The 17,637-nt window shown below is 47.3% G+C and overlaps 1 protein-coding gene across 1 annotated transcript in view; it reads left to right on the forward strand.

Moving 5' to 3' along the window:
* The window catches only part of BRAP (BRCA1 associated protein), a 16,131-nt gene extending 7,719 nt beyond the window's left edge, over positions 1-8,412 (forward strand). The window contains exons 8-12 of the mRNA XM_054082335.1: positions 128-266; positions 760-869; positions 2,764-2,853; positions 4,734-4,837; positions 6,064-8,412. Of these exons, the coding sequence (XP_053938310.1) occupies positions 128-266; positions 760-869; positions 2,764-2,853; positions 4,734-4,837; positions 6,064-6,424 (804 nt within the window). The 3' untranslated portion in view covers positions 6,425-8,412. The remainder of the gene's footprint in view (positions 1-127; positions 267-759; positions 870-2,763; positions 2,854-4,733; positions 4,838-6,063) is intronic.
* The last annotated feature ends 9,225 nt before the right edge of the window (positions 8,413-17,637 follow it).

Raw genomic sequence — 17,637 nt, forward strand, 5'->3', positions numbered from 1 at the left:
TTTCTAAGGAAATCACTGGCTGTAGCCGGCATCAGCAGGCTGTCCGTGTCACATCACGCTTTCCCAAGGCAATGATACCACCGCTTGACAGTGTTGTATGTACAGAGCTTTCTCATTCTGTTGATAGAACCTTTGGATCTGCTTAATATGTGGGCACATAGGCTGTGGCCGATATGTGAGTCGACACGCGTACAAACACTTTGAGGAGACCCAGCACACCTACGCAATGCAGTTGACCAACCACAGAGTTTGGGACTATGCTGGAGGTAAGCACGCTGCTTTCTTCTCTCGTAGGATGACCTTGTTTGTAAAACAGCTTTTGAGACATCTTAGCAAGCGTACCTGTGATAGAGTTTGCTTGGAGATTAAGGAGTTGGCATCTGTACTAATATCTTGTCTTTTGGGAACATCTATCTCCTCGCTAATAGCAGGTTTTGCGGGTCTGTAGCAGATGGAGGAGGGAGAACAGGATTCTGTAATGAACAGGGGCAGTCCTGTATTCTCTGTGGAATGTGTTTGTTACTCCCTTTCCATCAGTTTGCCCTGAGGTGTGGGAATGAGCTATTGTAATAAATATCCTGTAAGGTGTCTGCGTGAAGTCTGCTAAATAACAAATACATCTGTTGCTGGCTTTCTGCCTTGCTAATATGCTGTTGCAGCAGTCTGCATGGTTAATCGTGCTGCATAAAGTATTTCCACCGGTGTCAGCCTGGCAGTTCTGAAGGTAAAACTCCCTGTGGTTGAATTTTCTCTTTTCAGATAACTACGTCCATCGACTGGTTGCAAGTAAAACTGATGGAAAGATAGTTCAGTATGAGTGCGAGGGAGATATGTGTCAGGAAGAGAAAATTGATGCCTTACAATTAGAGGTAAATATTTTGGCTTGTTGGACTCTGCACTGTGCTGCTGTGTGGAAGTGTTTCAAATCCAGATATGATTACAAGAAAATTATATCAGCTCGTGCAGCAGACCTGCTCCCTGCATGCAGGCAATCATCTTCAGGCAGAAGCAGGATGTTTTTACTGCTTTTTTATTAAAAAAAAAACAAACAAAACAAAAACCACAACTCTTCTTGGCTCTGCAGAGCCGATGCAGCTCAGCGTAAGCTGGCTGCAGTTTCATCCTGTGTTCACTGGTAGATTGAAGATTAGCTGGTTGCGCTGCTACAAACACTGAGGTCACTGGAAAGAGAAATGGGTCCAAATGCCCAGACTCGCTCACCAGACCCTTCCCAGTGGAGCTGGGACTTGGCTTAGGAGCCAGGATGTGTATGGAACTGTCTATTTGAGTAGTTTAGCTTGTGAACTGAGCAAGTATGTAGGAATCCGCAGCTGTGCGCTTACCTTGGCTAGCAAAGAAAGCTGACAGGCTCATCTGACACCAGTCGTGTTCTGCTCCCTTTTCTTGAACAGACAGTGATTATTTTGTACCTGTTGGCCAGATTCTTCTATCTGAACTAGAAGGATAAAGGAGATCAACTCAAAATCACTGCTCTGCTGAGCAGGTACACTGCAGCATGATTTCAGCTGCATTAGACACAAGGCTGTCTGAGCTGAAACAGCCCATAGACACCAGACTTTGTAAGCTTATGGCTCAAATAAATATTTCGTTGCTTTTCCATGATTTTTTTGAGTAACACTTAGATACTAACACAGCTATTTTTAACTCTCTTTTTTTTTTTTTCTGGAAGGTTGGTACTTAAAAGTATGTAAGACCTCTCTATCCAGCTTGAGATTCAAATGTTTGTAGAGAGAATTTGGTAGTGTATTTTAGTGCTCTTGTATGCTGAGGTGGTTCAAAGCTTTTTGCACATGTTTAATTCTGTAACGAATGCCTAATTTGGTGCTTATTAGCTCTATAAGAAATAAGCATGTTTTCCAACTTTCTCATCATTCATTTGCAGAACCTGGAGGGAAAAGATAGGATGCAAGGCAGATATCTTCCTTCAGATGCCAAAATAATATTGGAGTGGGCTGTACTATTTGGAGAACAATAATTGTGAATGTTAATACACAGCTGGGGATGCTTTGCCAATGATATTCTCAGAGTGAAGCTCGATGTCTTAAACTGAAAGAGAAGAAATTTAGACTAGATGTTGGGAAGAAATTTTTTTTCACTGAAGATGGTTGAACGCTGGCACAGGTTGCCCAGAGAGGTGGGAGATGCTCCATCCCTGGAAACATTCAAGGTCAGGTTGGATGGGGCTCTGAGCAACCTGATCCAGTGGAAGGTGTCCCTGCTCACTACGCAGTGGTTGGAACAGGATGAGTGTTGTGGTCCAAACCAATCTATGACTCTATGATATGTGCTTTTACCCTCCTGTGTTGGGTTTTTGGCTCTGACCTTGGCAACTCAGCCTTTGGGATCTCACACATTTGTGACAGGGATGGTTGATGCTTCATTTTCCTATGGAGTATAAAACTTGCAGAGATTGATTGCTACTACAATGAAAAATCTGTCTTGTCTTTAAAAAGATCTTGGCATGATGCTGGGTATGGCTTGGCGGAACTTTTACTTGATCCTTGCTGTCATGCTCTAAAGGCTTTCCTTGACTACAAAAAAATCAAGTAATTTGATTTCAAAACCAAATTGGTGAAACCCATCTGCTAGATCTGCAGTGTGCACGTATGTTCAGAATGTCCTGTATGCTCAATTTCATCTGATTAAATTGATTTTTATATTGGAGCCCTTTGGGCTTCTTAATCAGCATAACCACTCTTACGGAAAAGCTGACTGTCCTGTGTGTACCTTCTGTGTTTATAGTACTCATATTTGCTAACAAGCCAGCTGGAGTCACAGCGAATCTATTGGGAAAACAAGATTGTCCGAATAGAAAAGGATACGGCTGAAGAGGTGAGCTCTGCTCGAGGCGTGTGAAGCTGCTGGAACAGGGCCCTGGACACTAAGTTAAATGGGAGATGGAGCTGTTTGGTCTCTAATGCAACCTGAGCGTCGCGTGACGTGGTCTCGCATAGCCTGTTTCACTACCAGCTGAGAAAATTGGCTCCGAGACGTATCTCTTATCTCAATGCTCAGATCTAGCAATTTGCTGCTCAGTGGTGCAGAAGTAGGTAGATTGCCACCTAGATTGAAGGTTGATTTAAATGTGCAGCTCAGGAAACTGCAGCAGTGGTGAAAACAAGTCTGTGCTGCTGCAGGATCCCTGCTTGCCAATGCCATCCGTCTCACACTGACGCGTATCTCTAGGGAAGGTTAGTGTAGCATAGACGATATGACTTTAATTTGCTCGGCTGCAGAAAGTCTTTCTGCTCCGAATGCATATTGATTTGCCCTTTCTTTTTGATCCCCTATCTCTCCTCATCACCCTTTGGGAAAAGTTCAGAGTCTGGTCCTATAAAGCATTCTGTAGGCAGGACTGCTTCAAAATGTCATGGGCAAAAATCCAGTGAGAAAATTTTAATGCTTTTTTCTGTCTGTGTAACTCCTTTTAACTAGGTACAAAGTGAGTCAGGATTTAAGGTTGAGTCCTTAACCGAACTTTCTGCATGACTCCTAATTACTGATTTAGTATCTGCAGTTAAGTAGCATCATAAATGTAGAAATGATGACTGTTGAAACAGTGGTCATTGACCTGGGTCTAAAGAACAATCCAGAAATCTTATAGAGGGCCCTATAAAAGGAAAAGATATAGCAAAAATTGCCTTGAATGTAACTGGGGAACGTGATCCACAAAGCAACTTCAAACTGAAGTGACTGATATGTGCCCCAAATGTGGTTTCATATTTGAAGATTCTTAGAGTTTTATTCATGGCACTCGCTCCACGTAAGTCTTGTCTGGATTGGTGCCACTATGCAGTGTATTCCATTATCAGTGCTGAGGCTATTTCCCCAAATTGGCCATCAGCTGCATAAACATTCACTGATTAGGGCCGGAAGGCTTAAAACCTGCTCTGCATTGACTCTGGCATCAGTGAAGGCACCATGTGTGCTGACACTGACGTTTATCCAGATTGCTCCTCCAGGAAAGCATTTTTCCTTTAAATTCCTGTCTCCACTCCATGCAAGCATGCTTTTGACACTAGTATAGGGGAAACAAGCGTTTCTGTCCAGAAATCTCCTGTAAGTCTTATGTTAGAGGTTTTGATGTGTTCTGCACAGAGCCTGGAGAACAAGAGCCTGGGTTTTTTTCAGCAGCAGCAGTTGCAAAGTAGAGGGGAAGAGGAAGCCAATGTACGTGTGTTTCTGTTTGCGTTTTGCATGAGTAAGATATTGGTGTCAGTAGGTCAGAGCCTTATGACAGCAAGCTGCTGAGTCATTGTGGAGCGAAGGAGCATGTTAATATTCAGATTTTGACCATACGTGAGGTTTAGTTTAAAAGGAGGGGAAGCTCGATGTTTTAAAGCCTTAAGCTGGAAATTTAAGTTTGACAGACACACAAGCGTCCGAAAGAATGGCTAAATGGACGCTTAACTGCAGTCAAAAAGAAGTTAAGGGTCTGATGCAGCTTTTGTTTGAATGGGGTCCCTGGCACAGATTTGCAGCCTGAGTTGCTGTTGTGTGTGAGCAGCTTCCACGGCAACGTGGTTCCTTGTGGGGGTACTGTGAACTGTAAACGCAGGGGGTCTTCATCAAAATTCAGCCTTTTCTTGACTCAAAGCTTTTGCTTACGCTGGATATCGTAATTGGTCAAAGTCTAGAAACCACTCCAGAAAAATGAACGTCATAATGAAAGTGCACAGGACTTTGATCTCTTTGCGTGTTTGTTTTTACAGATTAACAACATGAAGACCAAATTTAAAGAGACCATTGAGAAGTGTGACAGTCTGGAACAGAGGCTGAATGACTTGCTCAAAGAAAAGCAGTCTGTCGAAAGGAAGTGGGTACCGCTGCCAGGTTTAGTTCCATGCAGCCATTAAAACTCTGCGCACTGACATCCAAAAAGAAAAAAAATCTTGCTATTCTTGGGCAATTTTGAGCTATTTAAGCTGGTATACTGAGAACACAGCTTCTTTTATAAAAAGCTTTCATTTCTGTAGGTGTTCACAAATTGAAAATGCCTGTTGAGCGGAACACAGCTTTTGGGCTCTTGGCTCCTTTTACATGGTCTGCATATTTAGCATTCAGTAATCCTTCCTCTCCTTGCTCAGAAGGAGACGCCAGTCTGTTTTACAATTGGCGGATACATCCAGAGAGAAGAAAGGCAGCACAAAAGAGGCATCGCACACAGCACGGAGGAAAATGTAGATGTTTGGAAGTGCCTAGATTAAAGATGTCAAGCGTGGGGACTGTGCAGATCAGCGTGTTCCAGCTCCCTGGGTGGGACTGCGTGCTCTGTTCCTCCCAGCCCACCAGGCCTCTGGCGCTGTTGCCTCTCCGGCAGTCCTAGTTGGAGCAGGGGACCTAGGCCAGTGAGCTGTTGTTCCTGCAGCTCACCTTGATGAGTGGGAAGGAGCCTGTGTATGATGCCAGCACACTTCAGGGCAAAACCACCGAGTTAGGAGCAGGGAAGCACCGTCTGTGAAACATGAGGCCACTGATATTCTTGTGGGAGGATCTTGCTTCTGAGTGAAGTGCTGTCTTCAGGTTTTTGTACTCAGCGTGTGTCAGGAGCCACCATCGGAGAGTCCCTGTCTGCTCTTAGCGTTCTAAGAACCCCATGTGATCTTTGTGCCCTTTTTGACGCCTGTTCCATAAGTTGCAGATGCGTGTTCAAAGTTACGGTCCCGTGCTCCCACACCCCCTGCCTTTTTCCTCGATTGGCCTTTGGTACAAGACAGGATTGCCTAATGTCTGGGTTATGTAGTTGGAAGGACAAAGGAAGGGATTCTGTTGCACAACATCCTATTCTGTATGCAGGTAGCGCGTATGAGCAGGTGTTAGCAAGCCTTAAGCTGGGTAGAAAATCCTGGAGGGATCTCAGAGTCCTCTTGTGTTGCCTCACCTTGCCCATATTTTGCCAGAAAACCAAGTTCCAGGTGGTTTTGGTGGCGGTGGGGACAGTTGGGAGTTAGTTTTCCTAAGGGATTGGAAATAAAAAGGATGCAGTGGTGTTTGATCTTGGTATTGTGCTCTGCTTTCCTGATTTCTGCTTCTATTTGTAAGGTGTTCCCAGCTGAGTAACAAAGTGGCTAAACTTTCCAACGAGCTGAAGGAAGAACAAGAACTGAATAAGTGTTTGCGAGCAAATCAAGCCTTGCTTCAGAACAAACTGAAGGAGGAGGAGAGAGTGTTAAAGGAAACCTGTGAACAGAAGGACCTGCAGATCTCCGAGATCCAGGAGCAGCTGCGGGATGTCATGTTCTACTTGGAGACACAGCAGAAAATCAATCACCTCCCAGCTGAGACCCGGCAGGAGATCCAGGAAGGACAGATCAACATTGCAGTGGCATCTTCTGCCAGCTCCTCCACGGGGAGCACAGGCAAACCTTCTTCCAGGAGAGGCCGTGGCAAAAGGGGCAAATGAAAATGGGAATGCGCTACTCCCATCCTGAAACTGGCTGTGCTGGTGGCAGGCCAGGCTCGCCTCTCGGGGCTCCAGCTGGGAATGCCCACTTCACTAAAGCTCAGCTAGAAATTGTCTTCAGAGCTGCTCATAAAACTGGCTGCCAGTCAGTGGAGGTGTCTGTGGTATTTAAGAGCATTTCACTGCACTATTTAGCTATTTTTAGGCAGATCTTAAAGACCATTTTGCCTTCCTACCTTTTCAAAGCCCCTCCTGTCACGCGTTTGACTTTCTCCTTGGAGAGTTTGCTGTTTTGGGGTGGGTGTGTGTGTACATGTTAAACGTGGCACTTCCCGAGGGATGCCATGGAGTAGGCTAGGCCCAGCGTGTAAGGCTTCTCCAGTTCTTCTCCTGGATGAAAATTATTCTCAATTAAGGAATGATTTTATTTAAGAGACACTGTAAATTAGATTATATTCATCTCCTTTTAGTATGTGCAGTTCTGACACTGCAGAACTGCTAGTGCAGGAGTAGAACTGTAGTTTGGAAATAAAAAGGAGTGAGGTGTGGAAAATAAACCATCTTAGTGGTGTGAGAAATTAAATGAGTCCTACAGGCTTGTAATCTGGGATATTAAAGGCTTTAAGGGACTTGGCTACTATCAGTTTCTTCGTTATAAAGACGGCTGTTGAGAGGCCGGTGCTTGCTGCCTTTGGGGCAGAAAGCATGAAAAGCTTTATATGCTGGGAACTGTTTAACATGGGAACTTTACAGGCGTTTCTACAAATTAAATAGAGCCGTCTTTGCAAAGCTCAGTATCCGTTACACATTAACAGCAGCCGCAGCGTCCTGATCCTCTTGGAGAGGGGTGCACCTTCCCTCTGAGAGCTGCACGAGGGATGTGTTGGCATGAGCTCCAGTGCTGCTGCTCTCAAGAGGGGGTGAGGAGAATAACTAATGCTGTGGTTTTAAAACTCATCCCACAAGCCTGGACCCAGGCTCGGCAGCAGCCGTGTTGGGGGCTGCGGTGGAGCTGCACGTGCTGCCCTGCGACCGGACCCTCGCCGCTAGATGCAGCTGTTGTATCCGTTACTGCAGTCACTTAGCGCTGCTGGTCTGCCCTGAAACGGGGCTCTGGCCAAAAGCTCAGCTGGCAAAAATTGCCTGTTATTTGCCCCAAAGATATGCAGGTCCTGTAAGGGAATTTGTGGACAAATGCATGGAGTTTTTGTTGATTTTAACTTAGAATATACACCAGACTTTATGTTCTGGGGTGGGAAGAGTTTGACCATGGCTGGAGAAGCAGCTGTTCTGGTGACAGTGCTGTGCTCAGAAATCAGAGTGTGCAAAGGCTAATCCTTTATTAAAAACAGCTAGAGTAGTCCTGCAGTTGTCTTTTCAGACCGTAGTACGATCCTTTTTCTTTGTTCCAACTGGAGGCACAGCCTTGATCTTGGTCTGTAACACTGAAAATGCAGCTCTGATTTACCAGCTCTCAACTGGAACAAAGAAATAAAACAGCTGGTCCTTTATTGCTAGGAGTTGTTCTTCTTTTTGGCTGACTGAAAGGAACGTGTTACAATAAATAGACTCTCTGAAGATGCGTTATTATAATCTGCTTCCTGACTGTATGGACTGGAAGCGTAGAACTTCCTTACTTTGGAATACAGGGTGCTTGTTAGTGCAGTCACTGCATCCACTGCTTAGGTTTGGAGATCTGCCCCAATCATCTGGAACGTCCGCCTTTTCTAACTTTGTAGCATGGATGTACACTCACTCTTTTCTAGTGTGTGGATTGTACAACAGGCCTCTGCCTTCGGTTAATTATTCTAAGGACTTAGAGATGTACGATGCAGCTTGCTCTCCTATAGAAACTATTTTATTTAAGATATATTTTTACACCATCTAAGATCCTCTGACCTTTTGCTGAAAGCTTGCTTTGTGTAGAACACTAAGATGCTGTACTGTATCTTGGAATTCCTTTTCAAAAAATGTGATTGAAAATTAAAATGGCGTGCAGTATTTTTGTGTGTTCAGCTGGAAGTGGAGGGAGGAGATGGCAGGGAGAACGACAAAACAGGGCATGCTCTTTTTTTTAAGTCTACTTTTTAACTCTAAGGCAAAGCTGTCCCAACAAGCTCTTTGTCAGAGAATGAATTGTAGATTAGTTTGGGTTGGAAGGGACCTCAAAGCCCATCCAGTTCTACTTCCTGCCATGGGCAGGGACACCTCCCACTGGATCAGGGGCTCCAAGCCCCATCCAACCTGGCCTTGAACACCTCCAGGGATGGGGCAGCCACCACTGCTCTGGGCAACCTGGGCCAGGGCCTCCCCACCTGCACAGCAAAACATTTCTTCCTAAGATCTCATCTCAATGTTACCTCTTTCACTTTAAAACCCTTCCCCCTGTTCCTATCCCTGCACTCTCTGATAAAGCCCCTCCCCAGCTTTCCTGTAGGTCATCTTTGGGTTGGGGGGCAGTTCAGCTCAGCTGATGTCAGGAACTAAGGGAGGGTGGTGATCTCTGTCTCAAAAGAAGTGAGCAGTCCATCCAAGAAAAAGCAAGGATTGTTGAATGCTTTTGTGTTAAACCAAGGCATCCACAATCCTTCACTCCCTCCCAGCTTCTCCTAAAACCATCTCAGGGAAGCAAGGCAGCCTACGGCGTCCATCTGGGTGTTTCTTCACTGCTGTAGGTCCGTGGGGCTCCAGCAGTGTGAGGCTGAAGGCAACCCTCCCTTGCAAAACTTGCCTCTGTGGTGGGACCATGCTCTGACTGCGGGGAAGAAGCAGCGCTCGTGTGACTTAAGCCCTCAGTGCTGTAGGGGAAAGTCCAGTCTGTGACTCCTTACCAATCAACCAGACACCCGCGTTCCTGGTAAAAAAACCGGTGGTGCTCAGACCTCTCCAGCCTGCGGTCAAGTTCTGACATCTGCAACACAAACAACAGGTCAGCTTTGAGGCTGATGACTCAGTGTCACCGCAGCAGAGGGTTGCAGCAGCAGCAAACTTCCTCCAAGCACTGGACAGCTGAGATTGGCCAAGCGCCTCCTATGATTAAAAACCTTAAAATAGATTATTTTCGTTTTTTTAGAGCCATGAAGGAAATCTTTTCCCCTTAGGGAACAGCAGAGGGGTTTCACTCTCTCTTCTGATGCTGTGTCAGGTGCCTGCAGTAGTGTTAAAGAGAGCTCGAGGACAAACCCTGCCTTGGCAGTGCCACGTGGGCTACGTGGCAGTAATCGAGTGATATTTCAGTGGGAGCAAGAAATGGGGGACCTGCTTTTCCCAGAGCCCTGTAGGCAACACAGGAAGGGCCACCAGCAACCAGCACGTTCTGTGAACTTCACTGGACCATTCCTTCTCTGCAAAAGGTCCTTGATTCACAGGCTGGCAGAGAGGGAACACGACAGCAAAACGACTCATGATTCTGCATTTATGGGCAGGACGGTAACAGCAAAACCACCCAATGGGGCGCAGGAGCCTCCGATATCATCTGTGCGTCTCGGTGGTGAGAGCACCTACCTGTTCATGTGAAGAGGTCACTGGGGACCGCAGGAAAGACTGCGGGATTTAAAATGGCCAGGGAGAAACACAGATGAAGCAGAGCGACAGCCAGAAGTCACACAGAGCTTGGCAGAGTCCTCGATGCTTTGAGGATGCTGAAATGATTCACTCCGGCAGCTGCTCCCAAGTGAGCGGAGGGGAGAGGCGGTTAGATATGGTGATGGATTGGCACAGCTCCTCGCGGCTGGGAGAAGCAGTGCATGCAACCAGAAGGATGGCAGGGACTGAATGGGCTGTGTGCCCCTGCTTGGAAGGGAAACGCAGGGCAGCTGGAGGTGAGCTGGGGCCCAGGGCTCAGCTGGTACCACTTCATGCCATGGATGTTCCCCATAAGCAAAAGGCAAAGTCCAGATTAGCAGGAGGTAGAAGTGGTGCTGCTTGGTGGGACTCAACAGCTCCACTCACCCCCCTGAAGCACCTGCACAGTTTGTGCCCAGGCTCTGAGCAGGATCTGCTGGGTGGGAGGGGAACACAGTGCCCATCAGACTGAGCTTCAGTACCCACCAGCCTCTTCTGATGGGTTTCCATGAGGCCTTTTGGGGTTGGGCCATCAGCGGTATCACCCATGCAGCCCCTACAGCTGCAGGACCACAGTTTGGGGTGAGAAGTCCAGCTGACATCGCTCTGTTTCACATGGTTCCAGGGGTTCATTAGTTTTTCAGTGGGCTAATTTGTCCCTTGGAAGAATCTATCCCTTAACACCAATTAGTCTCCTCAATGACACAGGTTATGCTCTCTTAGGTGACAACTCTCTGGTTTGTGCCTGAGAAAAACCTCACACGGAGCCACTGGCAGAGTGGACATGGAGTAACCCCACAAGCAAATGTCCATGTCCATCTGTCCAAGCATCTGCTCCCCGTGCGTGCACCCTGGCCAGCTCTGGCCCCTCCAAAGCACGCTGCCATCCCACCACCCACTCTCTGCTCCATTTTACACCGGCACTCAATTCCCTAGGGCCCCATGGAAAATTCTTGTCTTGATCTGCACCAGCCAACTTGTCTGTTCTCGTTTGACCTCTCAGAAATTTGCAGCAATTTCTCCAAGGCTTTCCCCCTCTTCCCTTTTTACAAATGAGCATTTTGGTTTAATAACTATATTTTTACAGCAGACACATCCAGCCGGTCCAGCTCTGCACAGCAGCTCCTACACCAGGACACACTCAGCAGTGTTTGGAGAGGAGTTTTGCAATGACATTTGTGTATTCTTTCTCCTAAGCCTGAATTCCTGCTCAGGTCCCTCAAGGCAAGAGCCAGCTCCCTGTGCTGGTTCTCTTCAGCTTCTGAAGGGCAACAGCAAAATAACAACAGGTTTGTTTGAAGCAAGAAGCAATTTGTGAGGTTTGCTTTCATTGCAGACCCAAGTTACAACCTCATACCTACCACTTCCTGCGCCCGCACCACCCCTGAGCAAACATTATTTATAGCAGCCAGTAGCATTTATAGCTTTGCCCCTTCTTGACCTGGAAGTAATTGGTTAATTGCGTTAGACAACAAACCTCAAGACGCTTGCACTGTTTCCTTCCACCTTCTCACAGGGAGCCGAACTTCTTCCATCCCAAGCTGATTAAACCCAGCAACACACCTCAGAAAGGTCAATGTTTACTTTACTTCCCCACCAGGAAGGTGGGGATCAGGACCAATTTCCCTGTTGAACCTTCTCCAGGGCCAACAGTTCCTATAAAGCAGCTGCACCTGGGGGGTCAGTGCCTTGCTGGAGCTGGCGCTGGGGTAGGTGGGGGCTCTTTGTGGAGGGTTCCCTGAGCTGTACTGAGGCTGGGAAGCAGTGGGAAGCTTTGGGGCTTGCTAGTGAGAGCCATGCCCTGAGCAGATGTGCCTGAGCTCACCAGGAGAATGAGATTTTGCAGATTTAGTAGCGCGGTGATTTTGTGGTTAACGGAGGTTATCAGGGTGTGTGGGTTTGAGGGTGGTGGGGTGAGGATGAGCTGTTGTTTGGCTTGTGCCAAGTTAGGCATGTGCCTTCTTCCCACCCTGAGATGTCTGGGGCTCTGCTGCTGGGACTTGCGTGTTCCTTTTTAGCCGAAGGTGGCACCTCAGTGGCAACGCTTCTTCTATGCACTGCTGAAGTGGTTGTGCTTTCTGATGTACTTAAGTGGAGCTGTGAAACCCCGGTGTTTCTGCCTGGAGGTGTGGAGGTGCCTGTGCTGGGCAGGGAGCTGCGGGTGCTCCACCTAATGCTGGTGGAAGTTGCAAACCATTCACAAACCCCACCTGGCTGCTCCAGACCAAGCAGTCAGGCTGCCTTCATGCATTCAAAGAGGGCTTTTTCTAGAGGTAGACTGCAGCTATGCTGTTTTTCTTGCCTATTATCACTATCCCTATGTAGTAGCAATGGCCTTGGAGGACAGTGCCGGGGTAGGATGTACCTTGGTTTTCTGGATGTAAAGATTATGTTCTTCACACCTGGTTACACATATCTGCCTCCCAGACTTCTTATTCCCTCATATCTCTATTTATGCGTGACTTCGTGATGTTTGTTAGTCTCTATTGATGTGTGGTGCTGTCGGGTGAAGGAAATGCGTCCTCTTGCCCTGTAAAACAGAGGGGTTTAAGTTGGTGAAGGAAATCCACCTCGGTGGGCTCCTTCTCTCTGGGGTGGAGGAGACCCCCACTACAGGTGCGAGGGAGACAACTTCATGGTTTGTGTTTGAGCTCTGTAAACCTAAAATAAAACCACAGTAAATCTGTTTAGCATAAAAATCTTGACTAGATCTTCTAAAACGCATCCTTTATGCTACTAGTGATCTTAGTCTAAGCAGAATTAACATAGGCTGGAGAAATTCCTAATGCTTTTGGCTTGAATCCACAGTCTGTGTGGAGTCCCAGTTGGAAAACCTTCTGCAAGGGCTGGAGGAGCCCAGTGGGAGATACAGCTGAGTGAGATGAATGAGCTGGAGTTCTCCAAGGAAGAGAGGGATGCTGCTGCAGCCAGTGGCTGAGCACAGCTGTGACAAGTTTCCCTCTGCGATTGCAGGGGTTGCAGGAAGAGCAAAGAGGGCTTTTTCCAAGCAGTTCTCCTTGGCAGCTTTCAAACATGCTCTGGCCTCACTGAAGAAAAGAAGAAACCTGAACTGGATCCTGCTGCTCCGTGAAGGAGAACGGAGAGCTGAGTGCAGTCCCAGGAGTTCCTGGCCTCCGCCCCTCGCTCCCATAGCCCTGCAGCTTTACTGCAAGGAGCCAAACACCTACTCCTCCTTCCAAGAAATCAACGGGGAGGAAGGAACAATGGTGTAAAAGCTGAGGTTTGCAGGGAGCCGGGTGGGAACGCATTCAGCACACTGAAATCGCAGCGTTTTCCTCTGCAGTGACTGGAGTCAAACTGCAGAAGCAGTTAAGAGGATTAGGTATTTTTGATCATGTTTGCAGCTGTGCTAGCTGTAATGGAGAAATCCAAGTGCTTCGTCTTGGGAAGTGACTCTGAGCCTGGAAGGGAGCGCTCCCTTGGGACCTCGCATCTGGGTATGTGCTCAGACCCGGCTGGTTTACACAGCTACGAGGAGCTGTTGCTCCTGCGGCTCAAATAGTGGCACTTGGCACCCTTGAAGACCAAAGCTCCTGTGGAAAACTCACTGCGAGCCAGTCCGGATGCAGGGCTCTGAGCTGCAGTCATGTCTCCAAAATGTCAGCTCCCACGCAGAAGGTCTGCATCTCCCCGGTGCCACAGACTGAACCAAGAACAAGTCAGAATCCTGCCTGGTTTGGACCCAGATGTGAGAGGGGACCTCCCACCCTGGACATCACTAAGAGGATTTGCTTCACTGCAGTGCTTTAGCAAGGAAAACTAATTTCACTGTATGGTTAAGTTTCGGCATCTAGTTCTCACGCACTCTACTGTCCAAAGAAAAATCCCTGACCGTTCCTTCTGAAGCTCAGCCCTGCAGAGGGGCTGGTGAGGCGCTGCCAGCACTGCAGCACGAAGCTCCCCTGCTTTTCCTAAGGGGCACCTCTGAGGAGCCCTTGGCCCTCCCTGAAGGCAGGATGGGCTGAGGGGGATAGTGGAATCCATGAAACCCTTTTTCCAATCTTGCATAAAGAAGTGGCCTTGTAACTAAGGAATAAGACATTGCTCTTTGCCGCATGTTTGTTTGCTGGAAGTGCTTGGTCCTGCTTGCAGAGGCTGCCTGGGGTTCCCATGTGGAGGGCAGGCAGTCCTTTCTTCACAACTGAAATCCTGGCTGGGGCAGGTGGCTTCCCCCTGAAGCTAAAATCCTGGATCTGAGCCCCAAGTGTCAGAGGAGGAGAAAAGCTCCACATCTTGTTTCTAATTTGCCTGATAATTTTAGCCCAGAGTCTTAGCAAACAAAGGAAAGATTGCCAGAGGTAACGAATTCAGTCCCTTCCCAATGTGGCCACGTGGTAGTCATCTGCCAAAAACATAAACTGAGATCGTAATCCGAAATTTGTCCTTTGAACATACCTGTGCCTGTTCTGTAGTCATTCCCTTCTAATCCTCGGGGATTAATACTGAAGTGCATCGAAACATCTGAGGTGAAGGGGCACAGTGGAAATTCCTTGCGGGCTGGTAATAATAACTGAAAGCTGCTCTGTGAAGCAAACCTGAGGCTGACTTGGTTTTTAATGGACATCTGTCTGTAGGGGGAAAAAATGCCATGGCAACTGGCTTTCTTGTTGGCATGCCTGTCTCAGCAAAGGGACGGGGAGAGGATGGGTACTGGCGGGTCTGTGTAGCTGCACTTGGGAAACGTGGAGGTACAGCTCGACGAGGCTGTAAGGCAAAGGTTCTTTATGCTCTGTGAGCAACAGATCTTGAGGGATTTAAGAGCTAAATCTTGGCATAACGATTGCTTTGTGTGCCGCTGCTCAGCGGGAGCTAGGCTGGGCTCCCCCCTCCCTTTTGTGAAATCTAAAATCGTGAAATGCTTGGTTAAAGATCGCCTGGCAGTTTGCTGGGCAGAGTCGGTGTCTCCCAGTTTGCAGCTCTTTCCCAAAACAATTGCTATGGAGCTACAGCATCGCTGCAGTGGTCCTGGAGCTTTGCTGCCTGAGGAAGGAAATGCCCTTGTTTAGTGTCTGAAGCCAATGGAAATTCAGAACAAGGTTCGTTAAAATGTTGGTTATAGGTAAAACAAGCTCTGGCACTTCTGTATATCCCTCCTGAGCTCCGTGGATATTAACATCCATGCATGAAGCAGCTGGCATGCATGGCTCTGTGAGCACAGCCAGTATGCACACCCTGTCTGAACCGAGACGGAGGGCTGAGAGAAATTGGGAAGAAATAGCTGTAATGGTGCAAGTACAGATCAAAAACTGCATCTGATGGGAGCTGCGTAGAACTCAGCTGTGAATCTGAGGGCCTGCAGGCAGTAACAAGACATTAAAGCGGGGAGAAAAGGCACAGGCAGGGAGCAGTTGTCCCGCCTGGTCAGTTTGGAGCTTCAGCTTTGGTTTTGCTTGTTGTCGTGTATGTGTCTCTTTCTGGTTCTGACAGTGGTGCGTTCATCGGTTAAAACTGGGGGCAGGCTTGCTGACAAGCCAATATCACAGAATCATTTAGGTTGGAAAACACCTTTAAGATTGAGTCCAACCGTACACCTCACGCTGCCCTGCTTCTACTGCATTTCCTTCTTGACTATCAGGTCTTGACTCAGCCTTGCTCATGTCTTGCCTCCCTTTCCTGATTTATTACACCTGGGGATCAAGAGCACTTGCACTCTATGGAAAGCATCCTTAAAGATTTGCCAGCTCTGTTCTGCTCCTTTGTCCCCGAAGGCAGTTTCCCGGGGAGCCTATTGACCAACACCTTGGAGAGGTAGAATTTTTGCTTTCCTAAAATTCAGAGTCCTGACTTCACTCTTGGCCTGACCTATATCCCTCCCTGGGGAGTGTTCCTCATTTGTTTGAGTATCTGGTTTGTTTTCCTAATGTCTTTCCAAGTGTTTGGAGATCCCTGCGCCCATAGCACTGTTCACAAAGCTTAAGCCTCCAAGAACAGGGTTAGGGCTAATGGCACTAAATAACCTGAGTCTTCAAGGAAGAGAAAATGCCTGTGTAGAAATGCTCAGCTCTGTGAGCTCCTCTAGCAGTTGATTTTGCTTAAAATAAATGCCAAGTGCCTGGATCGGTTGTCCCTCTGTAGGCATGCATGTTTCATCTTGTTGAATGCTGTTGAGGATCACCCTGGGTAGCTCAAGGAAGAACACACACCACCTCACAGCAGGGTTAGATCAAGGAAACGTTACATCACGTAGCACTTCCTGGTCGGTAATGATCTTATCAGCCTCGCTCATTTCTGTATGCAAATGCAGCCTGCGCATGTAGTCACAAATCTGAATGAAAACAGTAGTCTTGGAAAAGAGCAGCTCTACCCTGGAATGCGGACAGAAAGGGCAAACCAGAACATGATTCTCCATCAGAAATCATTGCTTTTCTTTCTTGACCATGGAGTAGGTAACTCTGCATCCTGAACATTTCTACAGCTGGACCACTGCATCCATCGTTGTCTGTTCTTTGGCATAACCGCATTTGCAACCAGACTCGTAGCTATAATGCTAGGGAATAGCCAAAAAAAGGGGGAAAAATTGATAGACCCAAACCATAAAGTAGGAAATACGGAATACTGGGGATGATGAGCTCTCAAAGAAGAGTGTATGCAGGCAGAAGGAAAGGAAATGATGTGCTGTAATGTCAGTATGATCCCATTATGCTGAAAGTCCAGGTTGTCCACTTCAGCCACACGCTTACAGTGGAAAGGTGAGGAGCAGCTTCTGCGCTGGTGGTCACCGAAGAAGCCAGCAGCCACTGGAATCAGAAACCAACCTGCAGGTTCTCTATTAGTCATTACTGCCAGAGACATTTTAATTTGGTCACTTCTATATTTACTTTTAAGGTCTTGTTTTGGTTTTTCTTACCAAGATACTCAGCAAACAAAGGGAGGGCACAACGAAAGCGAAACAGAGCTTAACAAAACAAAGACTATGTTGAAGGAGAAAACAAGTCCAACTGCAACTGCACTTGAGTCATTACTGCAGACGTTAACACCGGTCTTAATCATACACTGCTTTCCAAGCATGTGATGTTACTCTAAAAGGTAGCTTAGTACATGCAGGTCACACCTTGGAAACCATCTCTGCCCCTGGAACTTATTTCTTTATTTTTGACATCTTTGAATAGCAAGGGCTCAATCTTTGCCAGCAGGATCCCACAGAACTGCTGCCACTTAAAAACACTGCAGGATGCTCAGCAGGTCTTAACCTTTAGCCACACAAATAGTGGCTAATTGCTGTGCACTCTAAGCATTCTTAGCTGAAAAAGCATTAAAGCCACATCCTTTTAAAAAAGCTAATTATTAAGTGACCTGGATATGTTACACCCAGTCTCTTATCAGACTTTCTTGTGCTTTTTCTTGGTAACTCTCTTGTAAAACGCAAAGCATGTTGATGAAACACACTATTAAGTAACCCTTCCTACCTGTAGCTTACTTAGGTTGGGTTTGAGACATATTTTAATGGGTATGGACTGGAGAGGGGCAAATTTAGACTAGGCATAAGGAGGAATTTCTTCATGATGAGAGTGGTGAGGCACTGGCACAGGGAAGCTCTGGCTGCCCCATCCCTGGAGGTTGGATGGGCCTTGGGCAGCCTGATCCAGTGGGAGGTGTCTCTGCTCATCACAGGGGGGTTGGAACCGGAT

The sequence above is a fragment of the Cuculus canorus genome, chromosome 17 (assembly GCF_017976375.1).
Source record: "Cuculus canorus isolate bCucCan1 chromosome 17, bCucCan1.pri, whole genome shotgun sequence".
NCBI classification, from domain to species: Eukaryota; Metazoa; Chordata; class Aves; order Cuculiformes; family Cuculidae; genus Cuculus; species Cuculus canorus.